This window comes from Nelumbo nucifera, chromosome 1, assembly GCF_055504915.1.
Source record: "Nelumbo nucifera cultivar China Antique chromosome 1, China Antique-T2T, whole genome shotgun sequence".
Lineage (NCBI taxonomy): Eukaryota > Viridiplantae > Streptophyta > Magnoliopsida > Proteales > Nelumbonaceae > Nelumbo > Nelumbo nucifera.
Window position 1 is genome coordinate 96,464,578 of NC_142649.1, and position 26,898 is coordinate 96,491,475.

Consider the following 26,898-nt stretch of genomic DNA (forward strand, 5'->3'; position numbering starts at 1 on the left):
CCTCTTGACTTATTTAGGAATATAAGATAATAGAAAACCAAGTAGAAGATAAATGAAAATCTGTAAAGAAGAACAACCTCAAGAACAGCAATCACAGCATGCCCACCAGTGGGACTGTATGACATACGTATAACAGGAGCACCAATATCAATAGAAGAGATCTTGCTTCCTGTAAGTGCATCAAATTCTGCACGTACAAATATTGAGAGATATTAGATAGCAAATCAAATCTGGAAAAATGGGCATTAGTCAAGAAATGAACCATATAAGCAGCATTAAATGTTTATAAAAGAAATTAGGAAAAAGAATTCTGGAAAGGCAAGCCCCATAAATAGATCAAATATCCTTGAAAAAAAAGATTAATTGAATGATAATAGACTACTCATTGAAGGGGACACAAATCTTGAAACTGAGTGGCTAAGGAATAGTTGTAGATCCCACCTGTAATAATCTGAAATAAAATAGATGTTTTGGAGCAGCTACAGTAATCCGAACCAGTGAAGAAGGAAGAAGAAGATGAAGAAGAAGACAAGAGAAAGAGAGAACTGGAGGGTTTAGTTGAAACTGATTAGTCACCCAGTCAGTCGACCCCCTAATGTTTATTAGGTTCTAATTACACTTACAAAGACTAAACTGCCCTCACTTAAGTGTGGGGCAGAGTACTCTAATAAAACAGCCACATAAGCAAAGTACTTAACTGACATGAGATTACTAAACTACCCCTATTCGGCTCACTCTAACGCTCCCCCTCAAGCTGGAGAATATATGTCATATAATCCCAGCTTGTTACATAGATGGTTCACTTTCCCTGAGTTTAGAGCTTTTGTAAACAAATCTGCCCATTGATCATTCGAGCCCACATGTTCTGTGTTTATCTCTCCAGCAAGGACCTTCTCCCTCACAAAGTGGCAATCAACCTCTATGTGCTTTGTTCTCTCATGAAATACAGGACTGGATGAGATATGGAGTGCAGCTTGGTTGTCACAATACAGTCTCATAGGTTTATCCATGTGAAACCCAATTTCTTGTAGAAGATTCCTCATCCACACTAGCTCACAGGTAGTATGTGCCATGGCCCTATACTCAGCTTCAGCACTACTTCTAGCCACAACTGTTTGCTTTTTGCTCTTCCATGTCACAAGATTTCCTCCAAGAAATGTGCAATAGCCCGTAGTAGATCTTCTATCATTCACTGAGCCTGCCTAGTCTGCATCTGTATACCCCACTACTTCAAGTTTTCCTCCTAGTTTATACAATAGTCCACGGCCTGGAGCTCCTTTCAGATACCTCACATTTCTAAGAATTGCATCCCAATGAGGTATACAAGGGTTCTGCATGAATTGGCTCACCACACTGACTGCAAAGGATATGTCGGGTCTCGTGATAGTCAGATAGTTCAGCTTCCCCACTAGTCGTCTATACCTTCTAGGATCTTCAAATACTTCTCCTGTATCACTGCTCAACTTAACATTTGGTTCCATAGGGATCTCAGCCGGTTTTGCACCTAACAATCCTGTTTCTTCCAATAGATCAAGAACATATTTTCTTTGGCACAGATTTACACCTTGTTTTGACCTGGCAACCTCTATTCCTAAGAAATACTTCAATGTTCCAAGATCTTTTGTTTGGAAATGATTTTGCAGAAATACCTTTAATTTGCCAATCCCCAATTTATCATTACCAGTAATGACAATATCATCCACATAGACCACTAATAGAATCTTCCCAGCTTCTGAGTCATAGCTGAACACTGAGTGATCTACCTGGCACTGCTTCATTCCAAAACTCTTCACCACTTCACTGAACTTCCCAAACCAAGCACGCGGTGATTGTTTCAACCCATAAATTGCCTTCTTCAATTTGCATACTTTACCATCCTCCCCCTGAGCAACAAACCCAGGTGGTTGCTCCATATATACCTCCTCCACAAGATCACCATGGAGGAAGGCATTCTTTATATCAAGCTGAAACAGAAGCCAATCATACATAACTACCAAGGAAATTAGTACACGAACAGAACCAATCTTAGCCACCGGAGAGAATGTCTCCATGTAGTCCACTCCATACAACTGTGAGTAACCTTTAGCAACAAGTCTGGCCTTCAGACGCTCCACACTACCATTTGGCAAGTATTTCACAGTATACACCCATTTACATCCCACAGCATGCTTACCAGGTGGGAGAGTAGTAAGTTCCCACGTTTGAGTATGTTGAAGAGCAGAAAGTTCCTCCTCCATTGCCCGCCGCCAATCAGGTGAACTAAGAGCTTCTTGAACATTGTTAGGTATGGAAATAGAGGATAAAAGGGAAACAAACTGAAGATGTGATGTAGAAAGACGAGATAATGAAACAAAATTGGAAATGGGATGGAGGGTAGAACTGCGTTTACCTTTCCGTAAGGCAATGGGTAGGTCAAGGTTTGAAGATTCAACAATAGGAGCCATGAGAGGATCCGCAGATGAGGTAGAAGCTGAAGGAGGGGCCGGTGTAGTTCGACGTGTATACACTTGCCGGATTGGTGGACGTTCGGTGGTGATCTGCATGGGATGAGGTGATGAGTCTACTCCAACAACAGCATCTGGAACTGGATCACTGACAGGGAGAGGAAGAGGAAGTGCGGGTGGAGACGAAGGCGCTTCAGGACTTGAGAAGGTGACATCAAGGCAGACATAGCACTTCCGGGTAATGGGGTTATAACACTTGTACTCTTTTTGAGTCTGTGAGTAGCCAAGGAAGACACATTTAATTGAGCGTGCATCTAGCTTGTCTATTCCAGGGCTCAGATTGTGGACAAAGCACACACAACCAAAGACACGAGGAATTAATGGGAATGAAGATAAAGTGGGAAACAAGATAGAGAAGGGGGACCGACCATGAAGGATGAAGGAGGGCATCCGATTAATGAGAAAACATGCAATGAGTATAGCATCACTCCAAAACCGTTTAGGAACATTCATGTGGTGAAGAATAGACCGAGCAGTTTCAAGAAGCTGATGGTTCTTCCATTCAGCTACCCCATTTTGTTGAGGGGTGTATGCACATGATGTCTGATGAATAATGCCATGCTGTTCTAAATACTGTTGAAATGAAGTAAGAAAGTATTCACGACCATTATCTGAACGGAGAATTTTGATTGGAACGTCAAATTGTGTGCGTATTTCAGCATGGAATTTTTGAAAAAACAATTCACTTCTTTCTTTCATTAAGTAAATCCATGTCATTCTTGAACAATCATCAATAAAGGAGACAAAATACTTGTACCCATTATAAGACTTTATTTTGATTGGACCCCAAACATCTGAATGAACCAAAGAAAAATGACTCATCATACGACTCTCAACTCTTGGACTGAAGGACACACAACGATGTTTCCCAAACTGACATGACTCACATTGCAAAACTGACAAATGACTCAATGACGGGACCAAAATCTTGAGAGCCTTGAGAGATGGATATCCCAGTCAGCAATGCCATTGTAGAGGAGTAAGTGAAGTCTGAAGAGCAATTGAAGATCCACCACTGTTAAGATAATACAGTCCACCAGCTTCATGCCCCCCACCAATCTTCTTCCCCGTCTTGAGATTGAAAAACACAAGTGGAAGGAAAGAAGGTAACAGAACAGTTAAGAGCTTTGGTTATTTTACTAACAGACATAAGATTGAATGGAAACTTAGGGACATATAAAACAGATGATAAGGGCACAGAAGCCATGTCAACATTACCAACACCACATATGGGAGATGAGGACCCATTGGCAAGTGTAACAGTTTGTGATGTGGAGGTTTCAGAAAGAGAAGAGAACACACCTGGAGTCCCGGTCATATGATCTGAGGCTCCAGAGTCAATAATCCAGGGAGAGGTTTTAGATGACATGCAAGCAATACCTGATTGGGCAAGTGTGGCAGTGGTATGCTGTGAAGTAGTATGAAGGAACCGTTCATACTCATCGTGCGGTATGCTCACCATTTCCCTCCCAGAGGTAGATGTAGATGTGGAAGGAGTTCGGTCTGCTGATTTACTGTCACTGATATCAACCTCACCTGCTACAGCATGATTAGCCCATTTAGAGGGAGGACCATGTAGATCATAACAGAAATTCACTGTGTGTCCCTCTCTACCACAATGAGTACATTTCCTTGTAGAGTTATTCTTCCCTCTGCCACGGCCTCCCCCTGAGTCACGACCACCCCGACTAATCATGGAACTGCCACGGCCTCCTCGGGGAGAATGACCTCCCCCTCTTGTACTATGTCCATCGCCTCTAGCTGTCACAAGTGCTGATCTATCAAACTGTGTGGAGCTCTCTGTCTGTCCCAAAGAAATTCTACGAAGCCTTGAGAATACTTCCTCAAGTGTAGGTAGGAAGAGTAGAGCCCCCCAATATTTGGGCTCTAACTGATTCATATTCCGACTTCAGCCCCACTAAAAATTTTGTAACATCTAGTTGCTCCCTTTGTTGTTGTTGAACTTTAATATCTGGAGTAAGGGGGCGATAGACATTGAGTTCATTCCTTATATTCTTCATGCAGGCATAGTACTCTTCTAGTGTTTTGGTTCCTTGTTGTAAATCAAAATACTCCTGATAAAGCTGATACACTCTTGTTGTGTTATCTTGTCCAGAATATAGCTTCTTAGCATGCTCCCATATATCCTTAGCCGTATCAAGGAACATGAAGTTGGCACTAATTTTGGGTTCCATACTATTCCACAGCCAAGTCATGATTTGAGCATCTTCTTGTTCCCAATCATCAAACCCTGGAAAGTCCTCCGATGGCTTCTCATCTCTTACATGCTTTACTTTCTTCTTTGCCTTGAGAAACACTTCCACTGATTTAGCCCATGGAACATAGTTCTCCCCATTCAGCTTAATTGAGGTCATTTATACCCCTAGGTTTCTGATCATTGTAGCCATCTCCTATTGCTGCCATTGTACTCTTTCACAGTTGCCTCTAACCTTACTTCACAGCTACAAGCTGATTGATGTTGTTCACAGTTTGATACTTCAGCACCTATAGCAGCCCCTACACACAACAGTGGGAGCACACACTTGTTCTTCTTCACACTACTGCTGACTTCACACACCTATGACCCGCATAAGCATCACAAGCACCACAACACAACAGTAGGCCCTCTTACAACCACTCAATAAAAAAATGTGCATCACAAGCACCACAACACAGTCAAACTGCTACACCCAGTTCAGACTTGTTTAACACACTTAAGAGGGCATTACACGACCACAAGGAGCTTGGCAAGGTCACTGCATTCCACCTTACACCACTCGGCCACCTACAGCAGCCCTAACACCACTCAACAACTCACAGCAGCCCTACACCATTTGGCTACTGCAGACACAGCCCTTCTTAGGGCAACAATGAACCTAGTTCTCTAGGTTCTAATCAGTATTAACTGATTCTTGAAGGGTTCCTACCCAGAAATACCAGCAACACAAAAGGACTAAATAACCAACCTTCCTTTGAGAGTATCAGCCAACCATTCACTGCTGAAATCACCTTCCTTGTTGAAGAAAACTGTGCGTAGCAGAGAGCAACGAGCTGTGATGTCTCAGACCTAGGGCGAACCAGCTCTCTCCATTAACTAACCAGAAACGAAGAAGAGGGTGTCACGAACACAGCTGAGATGCTTTACAAGTGGAAGCAGGTCAGAAACCTCACTCTGAGACCATGTTTTGGAGCAGCTACAGTAATCCGAACCAATGAAGAAAGGAAGAAGAAGATGAGGAAGAAGACAAGAGAAAGAGAGAACTGGAGGGTTTAGTCGAAACTGATTAGTCACCCAGTCAGTCGACCCCTAATATTTATTAGGTTCTAATTACACTTACAAAGACTAAACTGCCCTCACTTAAGTGTGAGGCAGAGTACTCTAATAAAACAGCCACATAAGCAAAGTACTTAACTGACATGAGATTACTAAACTACCCCTATTCGGCTCACTCTAACAATAGAAAATAGAAGAAAAGAATAATATTGGAAAGATGGAAGAGAGAAAGAGAGAGAGAGAGAGAGAGAAACAATAGAGGAAGAAGGTGGAAGAAAAGGGAAGAGGGAAGAGAGAAAATCGAACTTCTCTGTAGCCCCCACAATTACGTTTTATATCCTTCATTGTAAAAGAGTAACAATTACAAGTATACCCTTAGTAGGCCAGCCAGCACTAAAAACACTAATAAAAGAAATAAAACAAGCCCATAACTAAGGCCCACTAACTAAGAAATAAAACATGGACAGAAATAAATAAAACAATAATGTCCTATGGCCCATTCGGCCCATCATCTCTACACTCCCCCTCAAGCTGAGCATAGATATCAATTGTAATCATTCATGGAGAGAGAGAGACGAGAGAGAGAAAGAGAAGAGAAGAGAAGAGAGAAAAGAGGAGAAGAGGAAGATATGATTGAGAGACACGAACAAAAAAAACTATTCTGGCTGCCGCCAGTTTAGTTATTTATATTAACTTAATATAAAAGGAATGGGAGATTACAAGTATGCCCCTGGTGGCACTCCCTAGTAACAAACTAATAAAAAAGAAAGAAACTAACTGGCTGACAGCATCGTAGGCTGACAACACACTAACAACAACTGTAAAATAACAATTAAATAATCCTCACAACACTCACCCTCAAGTTGGGCTGAATATGTCTATCATGCCCAGCTTGTCACATAACTCATTGTGCCGCGAGTATGGAAGTCCTTTTGTGAGGACATCAGCGAGTTGTTCCTTGGAGTTGACATAAGGGATGCAAATTTCTCTTTTTTCCAATTTTTCCCTTATGAAGTGTTTGTCCACCTCAATGTGCTTGGTCCTCTCATGTAGGACAGAGTTGCTGGCGATGTTTATGGTTGCCTTGTTGTCACAGTAAAGAGACATAGGATTATGAACAACAACTCCAAGCTCCCCTAGAAGATTTTTTAGCCAAAGGACTTCAGCCACCCCATATGCCATAGCTCTATATTCAGATTCAGCACTTGACCTTGCTACTACACTTTGTTTCTTGCTTTTCCAGGTCACTAGATTTCCTCCCAAAAATGTGCAATACCCACTTGTGGACTTTCTATCATCCACGGCACCTGCCCAGTCAGCATCTGTAAAGACTTCCACCTTTAGGTGATTATGTTTACTGAATAGTAGACCTGTTTCGGGATACTTTTTTAAGTATCTAAGAACTCTCTCTACTGCCTCCATGTGTGGTTTCTTAGGACAGTGCATGAATTGGCTTAGAACCCCAACTAAATAAGCAATGTCTGGACGGGTCATGGACAAATAAATCAACTTTCCTACTAACCTTTGGAACTATTTCACATCTTTCAGAGGTTCACCATTACAGTCACCCAACTTGTGATCAACATCCATGGGAGTATCTGCTAGCCTTGCACCTAATTTGTTTGTGTCTTGTAATAGATCAAGGGTGTATTTCCTTTGAGAAATGAAGATGCTTCTTTCTAAGCGAGCGACTTCAATTCCTAGGAAATACTTTAGGGGACCTAAATCTTTTACTTCAAATTTAGATGCAAGGAATTGTTTCAATTTTTGTATTTCTGAATTCCAATTTCCTATAATGATGATATCATCCACATACACTATCAATATAGCAACCTGTTCCTGACATCTCTTCAAAAAGAGTGTGTGATCAAACTGACATTGTTTGACGCCTACCTACTGAATTGCCATGTGAAACTTACTGAACCAAGCTCTGGGAGATTGTTTTAAACCATAAAGAGACTTTCTCAGCTTGCACACCTTATTTTCACTTCCCTTGGCACAGAATCCAAGGGGTTGAACCATGTATACTTCCTCCTCTAGGTCACCATTTAAAAAGCATTCTTTATGTCCAGTTGATGCAATTCCTAGTCAAGGTTAGCAACTAATGACAGGAGGACCCTAATTGAGTTCATCTTAGCTACTGGAGCAAAAGTCTCATCATAGTCAACCCCGTACACTTGAGTGTACCCTTTGGCTACTAATCTTGCTTTGTACCTTTCAACTGTCCCACCTACCTTGTGTTTAACTGTAAACACCCACTTACACCCCACTGGGTCTTTCCCCCTTGGAAGATCCACCAATTCCCAAGTTTGATTTTTATGAAGGGCATTAATCTCCTCCTTTATAGCATTTGTCCATTCAGGGCATTTTAAGGCTTCTACAACATTTCTGGGTATAGGGATGCAATGAACTACAGATAGAAAGGCTCGGTATGAGGGGGAAATGTGATCATAGGAGACATATTGGGTAATGGGGTGTTTGGTAGTGCATGACCTGACTCCCTTTCTTTGAGCAATAGGAATGTCAAGGTCATCCATAGTGGGAGTAGGAGTATTAGTAGGTGCAATAGGATTTGGACTTACCTCCTGGGAGTCTAACAGTGTCGGTTGCTCAATGTTTGGTTGCTCCACATCTCTATCACATTGCTGATCTCTACGGCGTGTACGTTGGAAGACACAAAAGGGAGCAAGGTCCGGAATAGAAGGAAGAGCGACTTGGTAGACCTGAACCTGCTTCTCCTCTTCCACACTACTACTCTCCCCCTGAGGAGAAGCAGGGAAGAATGATTCAAACTCAAAGAAGGACACATCCATAGACACAAAAAACTTATGACTAACGGGATCAAAGCACCGATACCCTTTTTGAGAGGAGGGATACCCCAGAAAGATACAAGGAATGGACCGAGGGTCTAACTTACCTCGAGACGGAGACATATCATGGACAAAGGCACGAAAACCAAAAACTCTCATGGGAATGGAAAATAAAGGGGGCTGAGGGAACAACAACTGATGAAGGGCCATGTAGTTCAGCACTTTGTGTTGTTTGATCAGAATATCTTGATGCAAGTATCAAATTGGGTAAGTACAAATTCATGGAATTGCTTCACAAGTTTGGGTACTTCAGCATGAGAACGCATAAGGTGAAGCCAAGTATAAGGAGAAAAGTCACCAATAAATAGAATAAAGCATTTCCTTTGTTGAATTCATCCACAAATAGAGTTGACTGATTTGAGGTTGCATTGAATTTACCAACCATCTGATTATAGTGTAATTTTCTTGCATCAATTTTTCATAGGATGGATCATCTCTGAGGGAGCTTCCTTGCTCCCGGAGATATAACCCACTTGCCTTTACTACAAACATGAATTTTGTCATATTGTCATAGGCACCATAATCAATTATCCAAGAGATCCTACAATTACTTGAGATAGAAGCATGGTTCGCAATAACACAAATACCTGAATGGGCATAGGCAGAAGAGGAACCATTTCTTGAAGATGTACTAGTTGCAGTAGCAGACTCTAAATGGCTAATGAGTCATCCATATTCTCATACTCTACTTTAGCAGTTACAAATTGTTCTTCCACTAAATTCTCATCATTGGAAGCTTTCTCAACCTCAAGAGAGGTGGATACATTGGCATTGCCACTCTTCCCAGTTTCACTCTTCTTACCATTATTGTTGTTCTTAAATCAAGGAGGTATAAGCTCTGGATGTAGCTTCTAGCAGGGTATCCTTCGTGTGCTTAGGTTACTTGCAATACTCACATACTACATCTTTCTTCTCAGTACCAACCCTTAGTTTCATCCTAGTATTGGCAAATTGATCCGTTGAGACTTCTGTAACCTGTACCTATCCCCGACTCTGCTCATTGCCAACCATGGCATAAGCTTGGGATAAGGTCACTTTATCTTTTGCTATAATATTTTGTCTGACAGTATCATACTCGGGATTGAGTCCAATGCAAAACTCAAACACTTGATTCCTCTCCAATAACTTCCTATGAGTCTCAACATCTTTAGTACACCCCTACACAACAATCTCCAAGTCAATCTCCTACCAAAGAGATTTCAGCATAGAAAAAGTAAACAACCAAAGGTTTCTCCCACTGTCTTAAATTTTTACATCATTCTTCAACTTGTAGGCCCTAACAACATTCAACTTCTAGGAATAGGTCTCTGTAACACTGTCCCATACCTCTTTTGTAGCTTCCATCCACAAATAATGATGACTAATATGAGGTTGCATGGAATTCACTAACCAACCTACTGTTGTGTAGTTCTTCTGCATCCACCTCTCATAGGTAGCATCATCCTCCGCAAGTTTCTTCTTGGCCATAGTGATTTACCCCAATTCCCCTCTACTACATACCAGTGTTTTAAAAAGTGTGGGAGGCGTATGCTTGGAGGTGAGGCGCTTACAAAACGCCCTGAAGCGTATGCTAGAGGCGCTGACACCTCTAAGGCGTACGCCTCATGTGCTTTTTTCATGAGGCGTGCTAGAGGCATACGCCTCATGTGCCTTATGCACACCTCATATAAAAAGACAGGAAAAAAAAGAAAAGAGAAAATAAGGAAAGGAAAGGAAAATAAAAGAAAGGAAAGGGAAAGAAAAAGAAAGAAAGAAAAGGAAAAAAAAGAGAGAGAAAAGGGAAGGGAAAGGAAGAAAATATAAGGGAAAAAAAAGTGGTCTGCCCCTAGCCCCTTCGGCTGGGGAGGCTTCACACCCCACCCCCCTTTTCAATGCTGCCCATTTTTTTTGTGTGTGTGTGTGTGTTAGGGGGGTCTTGCTCTGCTTTGGCTGGGGGAGCCACCTCCGCTTCGACAAGACCCCCCCCCCCTTTTAACTAGTGTTATGCATTTTTATTCTTCTTAATATAAAAGATTTTTATTATAAAAAAAAAAAGAAAAATGAGATCCCCCCTTCCTCTTCTTCCTCCTCCCCTTCCTCTCCCTTCTTCCTCTTAACCCCCCTTCTCTTAAGGAGGCTTACGCCTCTTACGTTCTAAACTACGCCGCATGCCTCTAGGTAGTGGAATGCCTCGTGTCACGCCTCCACATTTTAAAACATTGCTACATACATGAATCTTTATAAACTAATACCATGCCAAAAAATTGGTTCCATCCCACTTCACAGAGGTTACTGTGCTCAACAGAGTCTCCATAGACCCTTCTAGGCCAAACCAGAAATCTATGGAGTGTTTCATCTCACCTCCAATTTGCTCCATTGATCAAACGGAGACAAACAAAAATCAAAATATGGTGTTACTAGTCAAGATTTACTTCCCTAAGGACAAAATTGCTCTTCAAATGGCCAAAACAGGGATTTCACTAGACCTAGCAAAATGGAAGAAAGGGAGAAAGTCTAGCCGCTCCTACCAAAGGCTCCAAAAATCTTCCAACTTAGATTGATCTCATAGATAATCAGAATGCTTCTATTCTAGCCCCAAGTGTCACTTTCACACTCCCTATATACCCCTTAGTCTAAAAACTCTCCAGTTAGCTAGGTTTTTCGGGAAACACTCCAAGAACCTGCCTTGGGCACCAAACAAGCACTACACTCTTCTCCAAAAACCTCCTCTAACTGGGCTGAATACTTGCTAATCAATTAACCAATCAACTCTAGATACAACCTATGTATGGGATTAAAGAGAAGAAAAAGGAAGAAGGTAGGACCACCGCTCTAATACCAAGTTGTAGATTCCATCTGCAATAATCTGAAATAAAATAGAAAATAGAAGAAAAGAAGAAAATTGAAAAGATGGGAGAGAGAGAGAGAGAGAGAGAAAAACAATAGAGGAAGAAGGTGGAAAAAAGGGAAGAGGGAAGAGAGAAAAGTCGAACTTCTCTCCAGCCCCCACAATTATCTTTTATATCTTTCATTGTAAAAGAGTAACAATTACAAGTATACCCTTAGTAGGGCAGCCAGCACTAAAACACTAATAAAAGAAATAAAACAAGCCCACTAACTAAGAAATAAAAGATGGACAGAAATAAATAAAACAATAATGTCCTATGGCTCATTCGGCCTATCATCTCTACAGGAATAATGACACTATGCAGAAACCAGCAGGCCCTTGACCTGACTTTACCAAGCCATTTGTGCAAGAAACTAATGCTAGTTACAATGGCATTGTAGCAGTCCTTATGCAGGATGGAAGCCCAGTTGCTTACCTAAGAAAGACCCTGAGCAAGAGACATCTTAGATTGTCCACTTATGAAAAAAAAAATTGGCTCTAGTTATAATTGTCACCATTCACCAAGTGGAGGCATTACTTATATGGAAATCATTTTGTCATTAAGACAGATCACCAAAGTTTAAAATACCTTTTGGAGCAGAAGGTCACTACAGCCCCTGCAACAGAAGTGGTTAATAAAGCTATTGGAGTTAGATTATGAAATCATCTATAAGAAAGGATCAGAAAATGTAGTTGTCAATGCTCTATCACGAAGGCTAGAGGAAGAGACAAGTGGTTATTGTAGCATTTCCACCCTCCTACCTCATTGTCTTTCCAAGCTCATTGACTCTTAGGAAGATGATGAGCAAGCTCAAGAACTAATATCTGCATTGATTATTGATCCCCAAGCCAAGCCTGACTTACATCCAAGGTGTACTGAGGTGCAAGGGTAAGCTTTACGTGGGACAGCAAGGAACTATCAAGAATCAAATTATAAAGACTACATGCTTCAGCTGTGTCATTCTGGCATTAATGAAAGCTACCAGAGAGCCAAGTCACTCTTTTACTGGCCTGGAACGAAGAGGGACTTCAAAGAGTATGTTTCAGCCTGTGATATTTGTCAATGATTTAAATCAGAGAATTCCCCTACCCAGGACTATTACAACCCTTGTATATTCCCCAGCAAGCTTAGATTGATATAGCTATGGATCTCATTGAGGGTCTTCCCAAGTCAAAGGGTAAAGATACTATTTTGGTTGTTGTTGATCGATTTACCAAATTTGGCCACTTTCTCCCTTTGTCTTACCCATATACCACCCACTCCGTGGCCTTGTTATTCATTGATAGCATCTGTAAGTTGCATGGCGTTCTAAGCAGCATTGTTTCTGATAGAGACAAAGTCTTCATCAGTACTTTTTCACAAGAATTATTCAAACTCATGGGAGTTCAACTCAGGATGAGTTCTGCCTATCATCCCCAAACGGATGGGCAGACTGAAAGGCTTAACGGATGCTTGGAAATGTACTTAAGATGTATGTGTGGCCAGAAGCAAAAGACCTTGATACTAAATAGGTGCCATTAGCACAGTGGTGGTACAACTCTAACTTCCATTGTGCTTTTGGCATGCCTCCCTTCCAAGCCTTATTTGGCTACCCTCCTCTATAACTGTCACTGGAACCTTACTTGGTGACTATTGTAGTATTGTACCAGTTGCAAAGGTCTTAGTCTTGCAATGACAGAAGATGGTTCAAATCCTCAAGGAAAGTTTGGCCAAAGCTCAAAATCCAATGAAACAATTAGCTAATGAAAGAAGGTCAGAATGAAGCTTTGAGGTTGGGGATTGGATCTATCTGAAGTTGCAGCTTCAAACAAGCTATTTTGCCTTAAGAAAGATTTTCAAGCTTACCGCAATGTACTATGGGCCTTTCAAAGTACTCCAACAATTTGGCTCAGTTGCTTAACAAGCTGGATTTACCTTCCCAGGCTCAAGTACACCCTATATTTCATGCCTCACTACTTAAGAACAAGATTGGTGTTCACATTGTTCCCTCTTCTACCCTGCCATTGGTTGATCCTGAGGGAAATTTCAAGGTGGAACCTGTTGTTTTATTGAAGAGGTGTTTGGTTAAATGAAATAATGTTCCAGTCACCTTGGAAGACTGGTCCTTTATTCAGTCCCATTTTCCTTCTTTTGACCCTTGAGGGCAAGGGTCCTTTTGAGGGGAGGGGAATGTAACGACACTAGGTCAGAATATCAGCGTCTTGTATAAGTTTGCTAGCAGAGTGATTTGAGTCAGTTAGTTGCTATACTACATATTCTTGTATTGGCAGGAAAATCTGTTAGGCTGGTCATATAAAGCTCTTAATAAATAAATGGAAGAGGGGGTTCTATTGTTGCCAAACTCCCCTTCCCCTCTGTTATTCCACCAGTGAGCAACCAAACACTGTTACACCAGTCCAGGAGCGTAACAGCGAAGCACAAGCCTTGAAATGTACCTCATCCATGCACCTAGACAAATGCCTAAGGCACACATTCTCAATCACTGTTCTTTCTATTAGACAGTCCTTTAGCAAACCAACTCCAAGCTTTTTGCCTTCAAAGGTTCTCACATTTCTCTCCCTCACAATCCCCATTAAATTGCAGCCCTTGTACAATGCCATAGTATTTTTTAGCCATATTATGTGACATTTTGGAGTGCCAAAATCAAATGGCACACAGATATTTTGTAAACAAAATTCATAACTGGTTGCCCCAAAGAGCAAATCTATGCCCATTTTTATTTCCTCTTTCTTTATGCAATCTTTCTGAGATTATCCTTTTTAGAACGCCTGGATTTCTTTCCTAATCAATAAGAATTGGAGTTGTCTTTCAGGGTTGTAAGCACCTCATGTAATCTGCATCTTGAATTTTCTGCAAATTCTTGGAATTCTTGAAACAAGATTTCTCTTATGATAGTCATGTGACTCTATCATCTTTTTCTATGTTCCTTTAGTTCAGTATCAGTGAGAATACAAGAATCCTGACTCATTTATGAGATACGATAGTTTGGAAGTTTGTTCAAGCCACATTAATTCCACTAAGCATTGCCACCACAACACATGAAAATTGGGTTATGTTTATCCTATTTTGTATTAATTGCAATAAGTTGCTGTAGCATAATTATTATAGAGTATGCCGCTTACCATTGCCACCACCAACAACCTAATGAAATTGGATTTGTCGTCCTTCCCTTATTCATGGTTGGACTATCTCAAGTACTTTTCAATAGATTGGTGATATCTTAAATCCACCCTCTATCATTAACAAGATCTCTTTTAGGAACAACTTTCGAACTCTGTAATTTCAAAATTATTTGATCGATTTTGGGAGAGTTGTAGCAATCGAAATATTGACGGATGAGATGATCCGATCTCAAGTTTGGGATACCATGACATGATAAGGTCAGACAACAAATTTATTCTCGCAATGTAAATTTCTCCATTTCGGGAAGCGTGACATACCATTCAAAAAATAACAATAGAAAAGAAAAGAACAATGCATTGGAAGCAGAAGCAGAAGTGGCATACCAATTATGTAGTTTCCGATGGCGGCAGCTACGAGCGCCTGAGTGGAATGAAATGCTGCCGCGTGAGGCTGCAAGGGCTTGAGGCCTCGACCGACGCGGCGAAGATCCAGATGCTGGACCGTTGTCCACTCCATTGTTTCTCCTCGATTCCCTGCAACCGAAAAGACCTTTCTTTTCTGCGATCAGTCTTAATTTAATGCGAAGGAAAACAGATGAGATCCAACATGGCTATCCTCATTTTAATAAAACTCTCCTTTTTTCTGCTCCTCATGCTGTGTTGAAGCTTTAGCTGGGGAATAGCACTTCAGACGGGTGTGAAGAACAGAGAAATGAAGAGAATATTTCTTCAGAATAAGGTGGCTTGAGAATGGCATGTCCAAGAGGACGAAACAAGCGCGAGGCGGTTACAGAAAATCCCTTCGACTCCAAACGCACCGGATTTGGAGTGATTCGAGTCCAAATGCACCGGATCCGGAGTGTGTCTCAAACCCAAAAGCCAAAATTAGTGTACGCGAAGCAAAAATGCCTTCGAGTCCAAACGCAGAGGATCCGGATTGCCCCTTGTGTCCCCTCTTTGGCTCTTTGCTCTCTGGTCCTCTTTGGACTCGAAGGCATTTTTTGCTTTGCGTACACAAATTTTGGCTTTTGAATTTGGGACACACTCTGATCCGGTGCGAATCACTCCAAATCCGGTGCGTTTGGAGTCGAAGGGATTTTTCGTTCGAATCCACGTAATTTGAGACAAGTCAAAACGAAAAAACCCTGTTCAGCCACTCAAATGAAAGACGCCTTCGTTCATATCTGGTCTTCTGGATTTCCATAGAAATGAACAATCTGAGAAACCCCTATTCATCCACTCAGATGAAGATGCCTTTCTTGCACTTGGATTTTCATACATAGAAAAGAAGGAACTAGAAATCCCTGTTCATTTGAGATAACTTTGGCTGTTGGTCTATACTGTTGAGAGCGTTTTTTGGATTGGGCAGTTCACCTATTCACGCCCATGTCTTTGTTTCTGGTCAAAATAATTTAGGAGGCAATTAGTAATTTACTCATTTTCATGGTAATGTGATATTTTCAAAAATGCCCCCAATAGTCAAAGTTTTTACTGTTTTTTGTGGTTTTCTACTATTTCATGCAGATTTGTCTCATAGGGGTTTTAGATTTTAAGAGCGAGAAAAGTTGGTCAAGTGAATCCCATCGATCCGGAAATCTATGTTTTATTTTTCAGATTTATGTGGAGACCATGAAAAGTTTATTTTCCTAGGTACCACTAATTATTTACCGTAAGTGATACCCATTTCCCAGGTGGGCAAATAACTTTCCCACATAGGGGAAAGTTGCCAACAATTGGACGGGACAACAACACCCTTTTAATAATGGATTTTTGTATAAATGCACTTACCTAGGAAACACTTACCCAGGTAAGTAAGTGAAAAGCAAACGAGGCCATAGAATCAGAGGATTGCAGAGTTCTTTCCCTTTCTTTTGTTTGTTCTCTTTGTAAAAAGCTTAACTTTTCAGAGCTATCAAGGTTTACATTGCATCTTTCATTGTAGAATTGTAGGTACTTAGGTCTCTTTTGTTTCTCGAAAAGTAGGGTTAAGTAAGTTGGCAGGTCCCACACAAAATAAATAAATCCATGTTTGTTTCCTAATATTAATGGATCTATGGGATAGAACGATTCATTTACCTAAAAAAATAATACTCTCCTCATACTTGAGTAAATTACTTACCCATGAACACCATGAGCCAATATTGTCTCTTTAATTATGTTACTTTTTGGATAAATTAGTCATTCTATACCTTTACCTGGGGAATAAAAGAACACTAATAAGTGCTATTAACCAAGTAAGTTTTTCCCAAGAAACAAATGTCCAGATAAATACATTTACCTTGGTAAATCATTTACCAAGACGCAAACTTAGCCTAAATATCTATACAAATTGAAGAAGACTATTAATCACCTTGCAAGAGGAGATAAGACATGTTTTCAAGTTAGCAAATAAGGTTGTGGATAGGGTGGAAATGAATAGAGCTTTTCACGAGCTATTAAAGCTTGGCTCATGAAAAGCTTAATTTGGCTTAGTTTAGACCAAGCTTTGAGTCGAGCTCGAGCCCAATATATAGGCTTGTTTGCTAATCCAGCCAAGCTTTGAGCCTAATGAAGCTCAAGTCATGAGGCTCACGAGCTTATTGAGCTTAATACATACATACATACATACATACATACATACATACATACATACATACATACATATACGTAATTTTTATTATAGTATAATATTTTTAATTTTTATATGTATAAATTTTATTTTTTACAAAAAACTTGGCTCATAGTTGAGCTCGATTCGAACTAAGCTCGAACATACTTGATGAGGGCGGATTTGGCCCTCTAGTGACATCGTGACACATGGCTCCACAAAACCGCCAGATGACAACTCAGCACAACGCAAGCAGACTTCAGAAGTACAACAAGCACCTCACCCCTATTGTGGACTCCTCAGCCTTACCTCCGCAGGACGACCTGTAGATAGATCAGACTACGCCAGGTCGGCATAACAAGTGATCTGCCTCCACCGACCTAGTAATCACTCAGTGGCTTGCGTGATACGACAGGCGGGCTCCTCTTCGAGTGAGTTGTCACCTCTGATTTCCCCGGGATCACAATGCCACGTCGAAAGAGCTAGCTAGTTATCACCCCGCCCGCTTCGTGCGCAACTAGATAGGCACTACCCGCTTATGTGGAGTTCGTCTCCAAGCATGGAACCACCTCCGAACTAGACGGGTTGGAGATCTCAAATGCACTTCATGGAGGTCATGGCTTAGCTCTCTAGCTTTCTTGCTATCAAACATCAGTTTGCTAACTTAAGCATCAAAGTGACCACCTCGGGTAAAGGAACCTAGACACTCTTATCACTTCTCTCTTGCAACTCGACCAAGCGACTTACTTAGTCCGACATCCAAGCTATTTGCCAGTAGGGAGCACCAAATTGTGCAACATTAATTAGCACTGTTTGTGGGAAACACGTTACACAAAAGCCGAGTTCTCACATGTCTACTAAAATCTTAACCTAATGGCATCCAGAAGTAACAACCCCATCAACAACGCCTACAACAACAACATACACATTGACGGCACTATCATAGGGGGTCAGGACCAGCCTGCACAAAACTAGGAGATTCAAATTGTCATGATTGGGCAGTTCACAATTCTCCTGACCCTACTAGGTGTCCCCACCGTGCATAATCTAAACCTTCCTTTACCCATTGTAAATGTGCCTCTTCTAGTGGTCGATCCCTCCCCAGTTCCTGTTGGAATTCATGGCCGCCAGTTCTATTAGCTAGTGTAGTTCATTCGTAGGATAGACCTACAAATGAGAACATGGAAGAGTCATTTCGCAGCAATGGCTGAGATGCAACAACGACAACAACAACAACAGCATCAACATCAACATCACCAACAACACCAAGTTGCTAGTTAAAACGTGAACCAGAACCAATAGCCCGGTGACCAGAACCAAAACCAGGTACCGGATCCACCTCGCTATCACAACGATCTGAGCTAGGTTCTACTATGGAATCAAGTCGAGTCGCGACGTCTAAGGCTACTAGCTCCATTGAGGGGTTTAGGAGAAGGTGTCGTAGACGTACACACCGCAACGTAGGGAGGACTGCCTTACCCCAAATGATAATGAGGAGGCAAAGAAGGAAGAGGAAAAGAAAGAGGCGAGCTAGATCGTTACCTCGTCAGCACAATCAGTGACATGCACTTTACCATTGGTTGCTGAGAACCTCATGGCCCCATGGCCTAAGGATTTTAAGGCCCCCAGCTTGGAGTTCTACAATGGAACAACCGAATTGGTTGACCACCTTAACAACTTCCAAGCCTTGATGCATCTTCACAAGGCCAATGATGCGAGCCTATGCATGGCTGTCAGCACCCGATTTTTGCTCGGTCTGTCGCCAGAACCTTCAATTTACCCCAAACACCCAATCAAATCCATATAACCTCTCCAAAATACCCTAAAATCCCGACTTTTAGCCCTAAAGCCCTTAAATCCATTGTTAAATTTACTCGATACCAATTCGATAGTCCGGATCAACACCCACCTGCACCTCAATTCCCATTTTAGACATCATCGTCAGATCCCGAACATCTCCAAATACCCACCTATAAAATTTCAGCCCAAAACACCTTTATTTGCCCCTTTATCGCACCAAGATTCCATTTTAAAGCCCTAGATCGATCGAACCACTATCTTTCTAAATCAGCCCCAACCTAGGCCCAGTTGGGCCTATTAAACCCTGCCAATCACCTTAGACTGTCCAAAAACCTTACATTGAAATTTCACCCAAAACTGCCTTTGTTTGCCCCTCCATCAAACCAAGATTTCATTCTAGATCTCCTCGTTAACCCAAATTTTTATGATCTCAACCCCTTTAAACCAATCAAACATCATCATTAAACCCCCCAAACACACCAAAACACCTCATCCTCAGTAAAAAATACCCACAATTACTCATACATCTAGAAAGATTCTATTTCAACTAATCTCATTGGTTCTTACACATAAAACTCTTCTCAATTATCAAACCCATCTCGACCATTCATTTTGACCCAAAATCCCAACCATCCATCTAGAATCCCGATTCGACCACCTTTAGACTAGGTTTGACCAAACTTTCCCAAAATTACAAATTTACTTCTAGACTACCCCTCAAATTCCTAAAATACCCCTTCTATATGTCAAATTACCAAAATACCCCTTTACATAAATTACGTAAAATAACCCTTATTCCAAATCCCCAAAATACCCCTTAACCAAATTACCAAAACACCCCTCCTTTAAAACTTTCAAAATACCCCTCAAATTCCTAAAATGCCCTATTATGTGAAATTACCAAAATACCCCTTTACACAAATTACCCAAAATAACTCTTATTCCAAATCCCCAAAATATCCCTCCTTCAAAACTTTTGAAATACCCCTCAAATTCCTAAAATACCCCCTCATGTCAAATTACCAAAATACCCTTCTACCCAATTACCTAATATAACCTTTATTCCATATCTCCAAAATACCTCTTAACCAAATTACCAAAATACTCCTTCAAAACTTTCAAAATACCCCTCAAATTCCTAAAATGCCCCCTCATGCCAAATTACCAAAATACCCCTCTACCCAAAATACCCTTATTCCAAATACCTTCTCCCTAAATTTCCAAAATACCCCTTTTATCAAAATTACCGAAATACTCCTTTCATACCAAATTATCAAAGTACCCCTCCTTCCACATTACCTTTATACCATTCCAATTTACCAAAATGCCCCTTTCTCCCAAATTCCTAGAATACCCTCAAATTAATGTCCCAAAATACCCTTTGACCGAAATTCCCAAAATACCCCTTCTTTAACCTAATCTCTCCTCCCTCACACCCTAAGAATCCATAAAAGACCCATAGAGAAAACCAATTCTTACAATTAGACCCCTTCTTAAACTCCCTAAAAAACCCCATGTCAATTTACCATTACCTTTCCTTCACCTTCGGCATTAGAACCCCATCCCTTGATTTGGCATCTCGGTCGGGTGTTATGCTTCTCCCCCACTTTATAAATAAGAGAAGCATTGTTCCCAAGGGGGAGAGGGGAGTTCTCAGAGGGAGAAGGATCATTTTGGCTCTCTTGAATGAGAGGACAACGAAGAGGGGCTCTGTCGATGGTTCCCCTTTTCAAAGGCTATCGAACTAAGAGTAGAAATAGCGGTTTTCAAACAGAGAGGGATCGTCATGCTGAGAGCGGAGAGAGGCTCTCAGGTTCAGGAAGAGAAAGAGAGCCGAGAGAGAGCTCGGGCTAGAGCAGAGCGATTCGAAGAGAGAGACTGAGCGAGAGAGGGAGATGGAAAACGAATAGGAGAAAAAGAAGATTTGGGTTGAAGCCTCTTCGAGGAAAAAAGAGAGTGAACGATCGAGAGGCTATGTCATGGAACAAAACTTAGCCTTCCTCCTCTATTCTTAGTTGCCGAGACACTATTCTTCCTGTTGTTACAACCGTTTCAGTTCTATTGTGTCATCAGCCTTCTTAGACCACCTATAGAAATCCATTTGACAACCGTCCAAGCCGACAAAAGCTCCCAAATCAGTGAATTTCAGTTGTTTCAGGTTATAGGAGGTAAAATGTTCTACTTCATCTCCTTTATTTCCACATGGAGCTTTATCTAATAGCGTAGCTATAGATCATTCTTATATGCTTTTATAGTGCTTTCTGCTAGTTAGATTTTTTGTGTTGAGTTTAAGTTTGGATGTAAGAGTTAGCATGTCCTCTAGTGTCTTGAGAGGGTGAAGAATTTCTTTACGCTTTTCAAGCCAACCAGCCAAGTCCGAAGGTGGGGTCTGATAGAAAAGGGGTGAGAATTCATCCTTTTGCTCAAACCTCTACATCCAAAATGGGGTTGGTCTAGAGGAGAGGAGAGAAGCTTCCAAATCCTCCCAAATTAGGGTGAACCCAAATTCTTACATCGAATCCAAGGAAAAAGGGGAAATTCCATATTTGCACCAACCGGAGAGAGGGTTCCTAACCCCTTCCCTCTCTCCCTCTATGCTTACCCAAGCTAACCTCATCTTGGCTGATTAACATGGAGTCACTATTTATTCTAATTATTTTACAAAACTTAAGTCCAAGAGGCCCATCACTCCCAGTTATCTATTTTTGATGGGTCGCGACTCCATTTAATCGACCATTTAGTGAACAACTAGTAGTTTTTTGACATTCATAATGGCCTTTCTGACCACTTTCAGGGGGTACAACTCAGATGTGGTATTCGGGACTAGTTACCGACTCAATCAAGAGTTGGAGTCAATTCGCTGACCTCTTCACTACTCACTTCACAACGAGCAAACAATATCCTAAGTCAGCAACCTGCCTACTCAACATCGTCCAACGACTTAACGAAAAGCTCTAGAATTACATTAAGTGATTCAACTTGGAGTGGCTACATATCCCTAACCCCAACCCAATCGTCCATCTCATTGTAGTAGTCAACGATGTCTAGCACCCTGACTTGTGTTGGGAGGTTGAGTTGAATCCTCTAACCTCTATGGAGGAGTTCATCAACTAGGCCACCAAGTTCACAAACGCTGAAAAAGCGATCGGGTCTTGATTAGAGCTTAGTGGAAAGTCAAAGAAATCAAAGGATGAATCAGGGAGTAGCAAGCAAAGGAAAAAGAGTAGGTCACCACGACACAACAAGTCCCCCCGCAATAGGTTGCCTTGTAGAAGAAGCAGGTCTCCCTATAGAAGCAGCAGATCTTCAGGCCGCTGCTCTTGCACCCCTCTCGTTCAGAACTGGAACTACACCGCACTGAACGCGAATAGCGGGGAGATTCTCATGCAGATCGAGTTTGTCGAGTACATTAGATGGCCACCTTGGATGAGGGGGGACCCTACCAACCAGAATCCAAACAAATACTATCACTTCCACTGCGACATTGGCCATGACACTGAAAATTGTTGTAACCTCAAGGACGAGATCAAGGAGCTGATCTGCCAAGGTTACCTTAAGAAGTTCATCAAGCAAGAGGACCGAAATCAACATGCCGACCAGCTAAGAGAAATTCCGCGGTTGAGCAGAGACCAGAACAAAGACCATCGAAGCGCCCTCAAGTGGAGGAAGTGATCTACTTCACCGAGGATAATGCTCATGGGATCCAGTATCTGCATGATGATGCCCTCACGGTCAAGTTAGTGATAAATGACTTTGAGGTAAAGCGGATTCTGGTTGACTTTGACAGCTTGGCGGACATTATCTTCATGGAGGCGTTCGAATGGATGGAGCTGGAAAGGAAGGACCTGCTCTCAGCCAACGTCCCTCGTCCCTCTGGTCGGCTTCAGCGAAGAGGTTGTATGACCCCTAGGCCAAATTAATGTACTAGTGATAGCAGGCTCAACACCGAACCAAGTACACTTCAACCACGACTTCCTAGTGGTTGCAATTCCCTCGCCCAACAACGCAATTCTAGGTTGACCAATCCTGCATGCCCTTAGAGCAATGGTGTCATCCTATCATCTATCAATGAAATTCCCAACAGATTATGGAGTTGGAGTGGTGCGGCGTGATTAACTCAAGTCTTGGAAGTTCTACATGGCCGCACTAAAAGGGAAAGGCAAACAGAATGCCAACGTTGACCTGGAGCCGCCCCTGAAGAACGACGACGAAAGAGATTGCCACATAGAAGACACCGTCTTGTTGTTGGTCTCAGATACTAACGCCACGAAGGTGGTGCATATTGGAGCATGCCTCAAGGAGCCACTATGATCTAAACTGGTAAGTTTTTTAATTCAAAATTTAGATGTTTTTTCTTGGTCGGTAGCATATATGCTCGACATAGACCCCTCTATCATAACTCATAGGCTAAATGTTGACCATTTAGTCAGACTAGTCTGATGGAGGAAGAGGAACCTCGCCTAGGAGTGGTGGAGGATAGTAGATGAGGAGGTCGGGAAGCTCCTCCCAGTAGACTTTGTTAGAGAGGTCCAATACCCGAGGTAGATTGCAAACCCAGTGCTCGTGAAGAAGGCCAATGGCAAGTGATGCATGTGTGTCGACTACATTGACCTCAACAGAGCCTGTCCAAAGGACAACTTCCCATTCCCTAGGTAGATCGCCTGGTAGATGTGACCATAGGGTTCGAGCTGTTAAGCTTCATGGATGCCTATTCCACTTGCAACCAAATCTAGATGGATTCAGCTGACTAGAAGAAGACAATATTTGTAATTGAAACATGCCTTTGTTGTAATAAAGTGATGCCCTTTGGCATGAAAAATTCTGGGGTGACCTACCAACATCTTGTAAACAATTTTTTTTTTTGAATTAATTGGCAATAAAATTGAAGTTGATGTTGACAATATGGTTGTCAAAACTCAATTTTTGAACTCCCTAATTTTCGATCTGAATATTGTTTTTAACATTATAAGAAAATATAACATGAAGCTCAACCCGAATAATTGTATCTTCTGAGTCACATCGGGCAAGTTCCTTGGGTACCTAGTGAACTGACATGGCATCGAAGCCAACTTGGATAAAATCCAGGCCGTCCTAAATATGAGACCTCTTAGGTCAATTAAAGAGGTTCAAAGGCTAACAAGTTGGATAACCACCTAGAACTGGTTTATGTCCAAGCTAGTTGGATGGTACCTTCCGTTCTTTAAATCCATAAAAAATAATTAGGACTTTGTGTGGACCCAAAAGTTCTAACTTGCGTTTAACGAGCTGAAAAGGTATCTAAGTTCACCACTATTGCTAATCAGGTCAGAATCCAGAAATGAGCTAAAACTCTACCTCTCTATGAGTGATGAGGTAGTCAGCTCGGTACTAATTCCCGAAGTGGACAGAGTGTAGCAACCTGTCTATTATGTGGGTAAGGTCCTGCGTGCTACTAAGACTAGGTATCCCAATATCGAGAAGTTGACCTTTTCGCTGGTGCTAGCAGCCCGCAAACTATGCCCTTACTTATAGGCCCACACCATGATTGTCTTAACCAATCAACCTTTGAGGCAAGTTCTTCAAAAGCCCAAGGTCTTAGGAAGGTTGAGAAAATGGGCAATCGAGCTCAATGAGTACGACATTCGGTTTGAGCCGCACCTAGCAATCAAGACGTAGGTCCTGGAAGACTTCGTCACTGAGTACATGTTTACCATGCCGACCCCTAAGGTTGTGGAGCCTATGACCACCTTGGAGGCTACTACTAGTGCGACACCTGACTCGACTTGGGATGAGGAGCCTTGGATCCTCCATGTGGACGGTTCTTCTAACTAACATGGAAGTGGAGCAAGATTGATCCTCTACGGGCCTAGCAAAGTGAAACTGGAGTACGCTATCTGATTTACATTCTAAGCCGTGAACAACGAATCTGAGTATGAGGCACTGATAGTCAGACTATTATTGGCAAAGGAGGTTGGAGTGAAACATCTCGTTGTGTGTAGTGATTCACTACTAGTGGTGAACCAAGTGATTGGGTAGTATGAGGCCCAGAAAGCCCACCATGTTGGCCTACCTAGCCAAGGTTAGAGAGCTCCTGTCCAACTTCTGCTCTTGGTATATTCAGCAAGTCCAGAGGTTTGAAAACACCAAAGTTGACGTGCTCTTAAAGTTGGTCGGTGCTATAAACAATACAAAGAGGATGGTTTACATTGAAGACTTGCCATAACCTAGCATAGAAAGGGTGGTAGAGGAGGTTATTGACCATTTGCTCTATGAGACCCTACCAATAGAACACAGTCCAACTCGGAGGGTAGATTTAGTAGTCAGCTCGCTATGTAATCATTGACGAGCAGCTATATCACAGGTTGTTCACGCTCCCTTACTTGCGTTGCTTGCACCCAACATAGTGAACCAGATGTTACATGAGATCCATGAAGGTCTCTGTGTAGGACTCTTAGGGGGCAGGGTGTTGGCCCAAAAAGCTCTACGACAAGGCTATTATTGGCCAAATATGAAGGCAGATGCAACAGAACTCGTTCGGAAGTGCGAAAAGTGTTAGCGGCACGCTAACATACCACATCAGTCTGCCGTTGACCTGAGGTACCGTACTACCCCATGGCCATTTACACAATGGGGGATAGATATCCTCGATCCCTTCCCACCTGCGACTGGGTAGAGGAGGTTTTCAGTGGTCACAGTGGACTACTTTACGAAGTGGGTGCAAGCCGAGCCGCTAGTATCGATAGCAACTCATAATGTCCAGAACTTCTTTTAGAGGAACATTGTCTATAAGTTTAGACTCTTTAGGGTGCTGATATAAGACAACGAGAAGCAGTTCGAGGATATTAAGTTCTAGTATTGGTGCACTGAGATGGGAATCCAACAGAATTTCATCGCGGTAGCCCACCCCCAAGTGAACGATCAAGACAAACTTATGAACAAGGCATACTCCGTGGACTCAAAGCTCGGCTCTCCCGAGCTAAGGGTTTCTTAGTGGATGAGTTTCCAGTGTTCTATGGGCCTACCGAATTACCATCAAGACAATGACCGATGAGACTCCCTTCAACCTGAAATACGGGATGGAGGCCATCATCCTAACTGAGATCGATGTGCTGACCTTGCAGTATGAGGTGTATGGCGAAGAGGCTAACGAAGATGAGCTGTAGAGTAACTTCAACCTAGTGGAAGAAGTTTGTGACTTGGCCTACATCCACACCGTGCTGTACCAGTAGTGAGTAGCTCGGTAATATAGCGTTCGAGTTAAGAGATGTTAATTTCAAGTTAGTGACCTGCTACTAAAGAAAGTTATGGTGCTTGAGCTTAGCATGAGAAAGCTGGGTCCAAACTATGAAGGCCTCTAGAGAGTCTTAAGGGTGATCGACAAAGGCATGTACGAGCTCGAAACCTTGCCAAACCGCTTTAAGCTCTGAGGCCCCCTATGCCGACCTCCGAAGAGATTAGCAACTCGACAATGATTCGACTTTGTCGATAAGATATATAGTTTGATAGCGTTTTGACTTGGCCAAAATCGTAAGTCTAGTCGCTTTGGCACCTAGGCATTGGTGCACCTCGTCAACTCGGCTCGCATTTTACATAGCCTATTTTCTAAAATAGAAAATAAAAGGTGCAAAGGGTGATATAGCATGTGTAAAAGGTCAACTTCATTAAAAAAAGGAAAAAGAAGTACACCGTTACTAAAAAAAAGAGAAAATTAGTTCATTCAATAGAAAATGAACTCGGAGGCTCGGAGTAGAATATATAAAGGGGGGGGGTCCAAGAAAAGAGGTAGTTTAAGGTTCATACTCAACATCATGCTCTCCAACACCCTCTTTGGCCTCGTCCTTGCCATCCTCCACCAGGTCATCTGAAGTGTCCGGCATGACGTCCATCCAATTGTT

The 26,898-nt window shown here is 42.0% G+C and overlaps 1 protein-coding gene across 4 annotated transcripts in view; it reads right to left on the reverse strand.

The window, feature by feature from the left end:
* LOC104605594 (uncharacterized) overlaps positions 1 to 15,609 on the reverse strand; it is a 124,760-nt gene extending 109,151 nt beyond the window's left edge. For 2 of the 4 annotated variants that reach the window (XM_088889408.1, XM_019199151.2), the window contains exons 1-2: positions 15,022 to 15,609; positions 78 to 187 (exon numbers count right to left, since the gene is read on the reverse strand). In XM_088889408.1, the coding sequence (XP_088745534.1) occupies positions 78 to 187; positions 15,022 to 15,154 (243 nt within the window). In that variant the 5' untranslated portion in view covers positions 15,155 to 15,609. The remainder of the gene's footprint in view (positions 1 to 77; positions 188 to 15,021) is intronic. The other 2 variants (XM_019199150.2, XM_019199149.2) reach the window with 1 other exon arrangement.
* Positions 15,610 to 26,898: the final 11,289 nt, after the last annotated feature.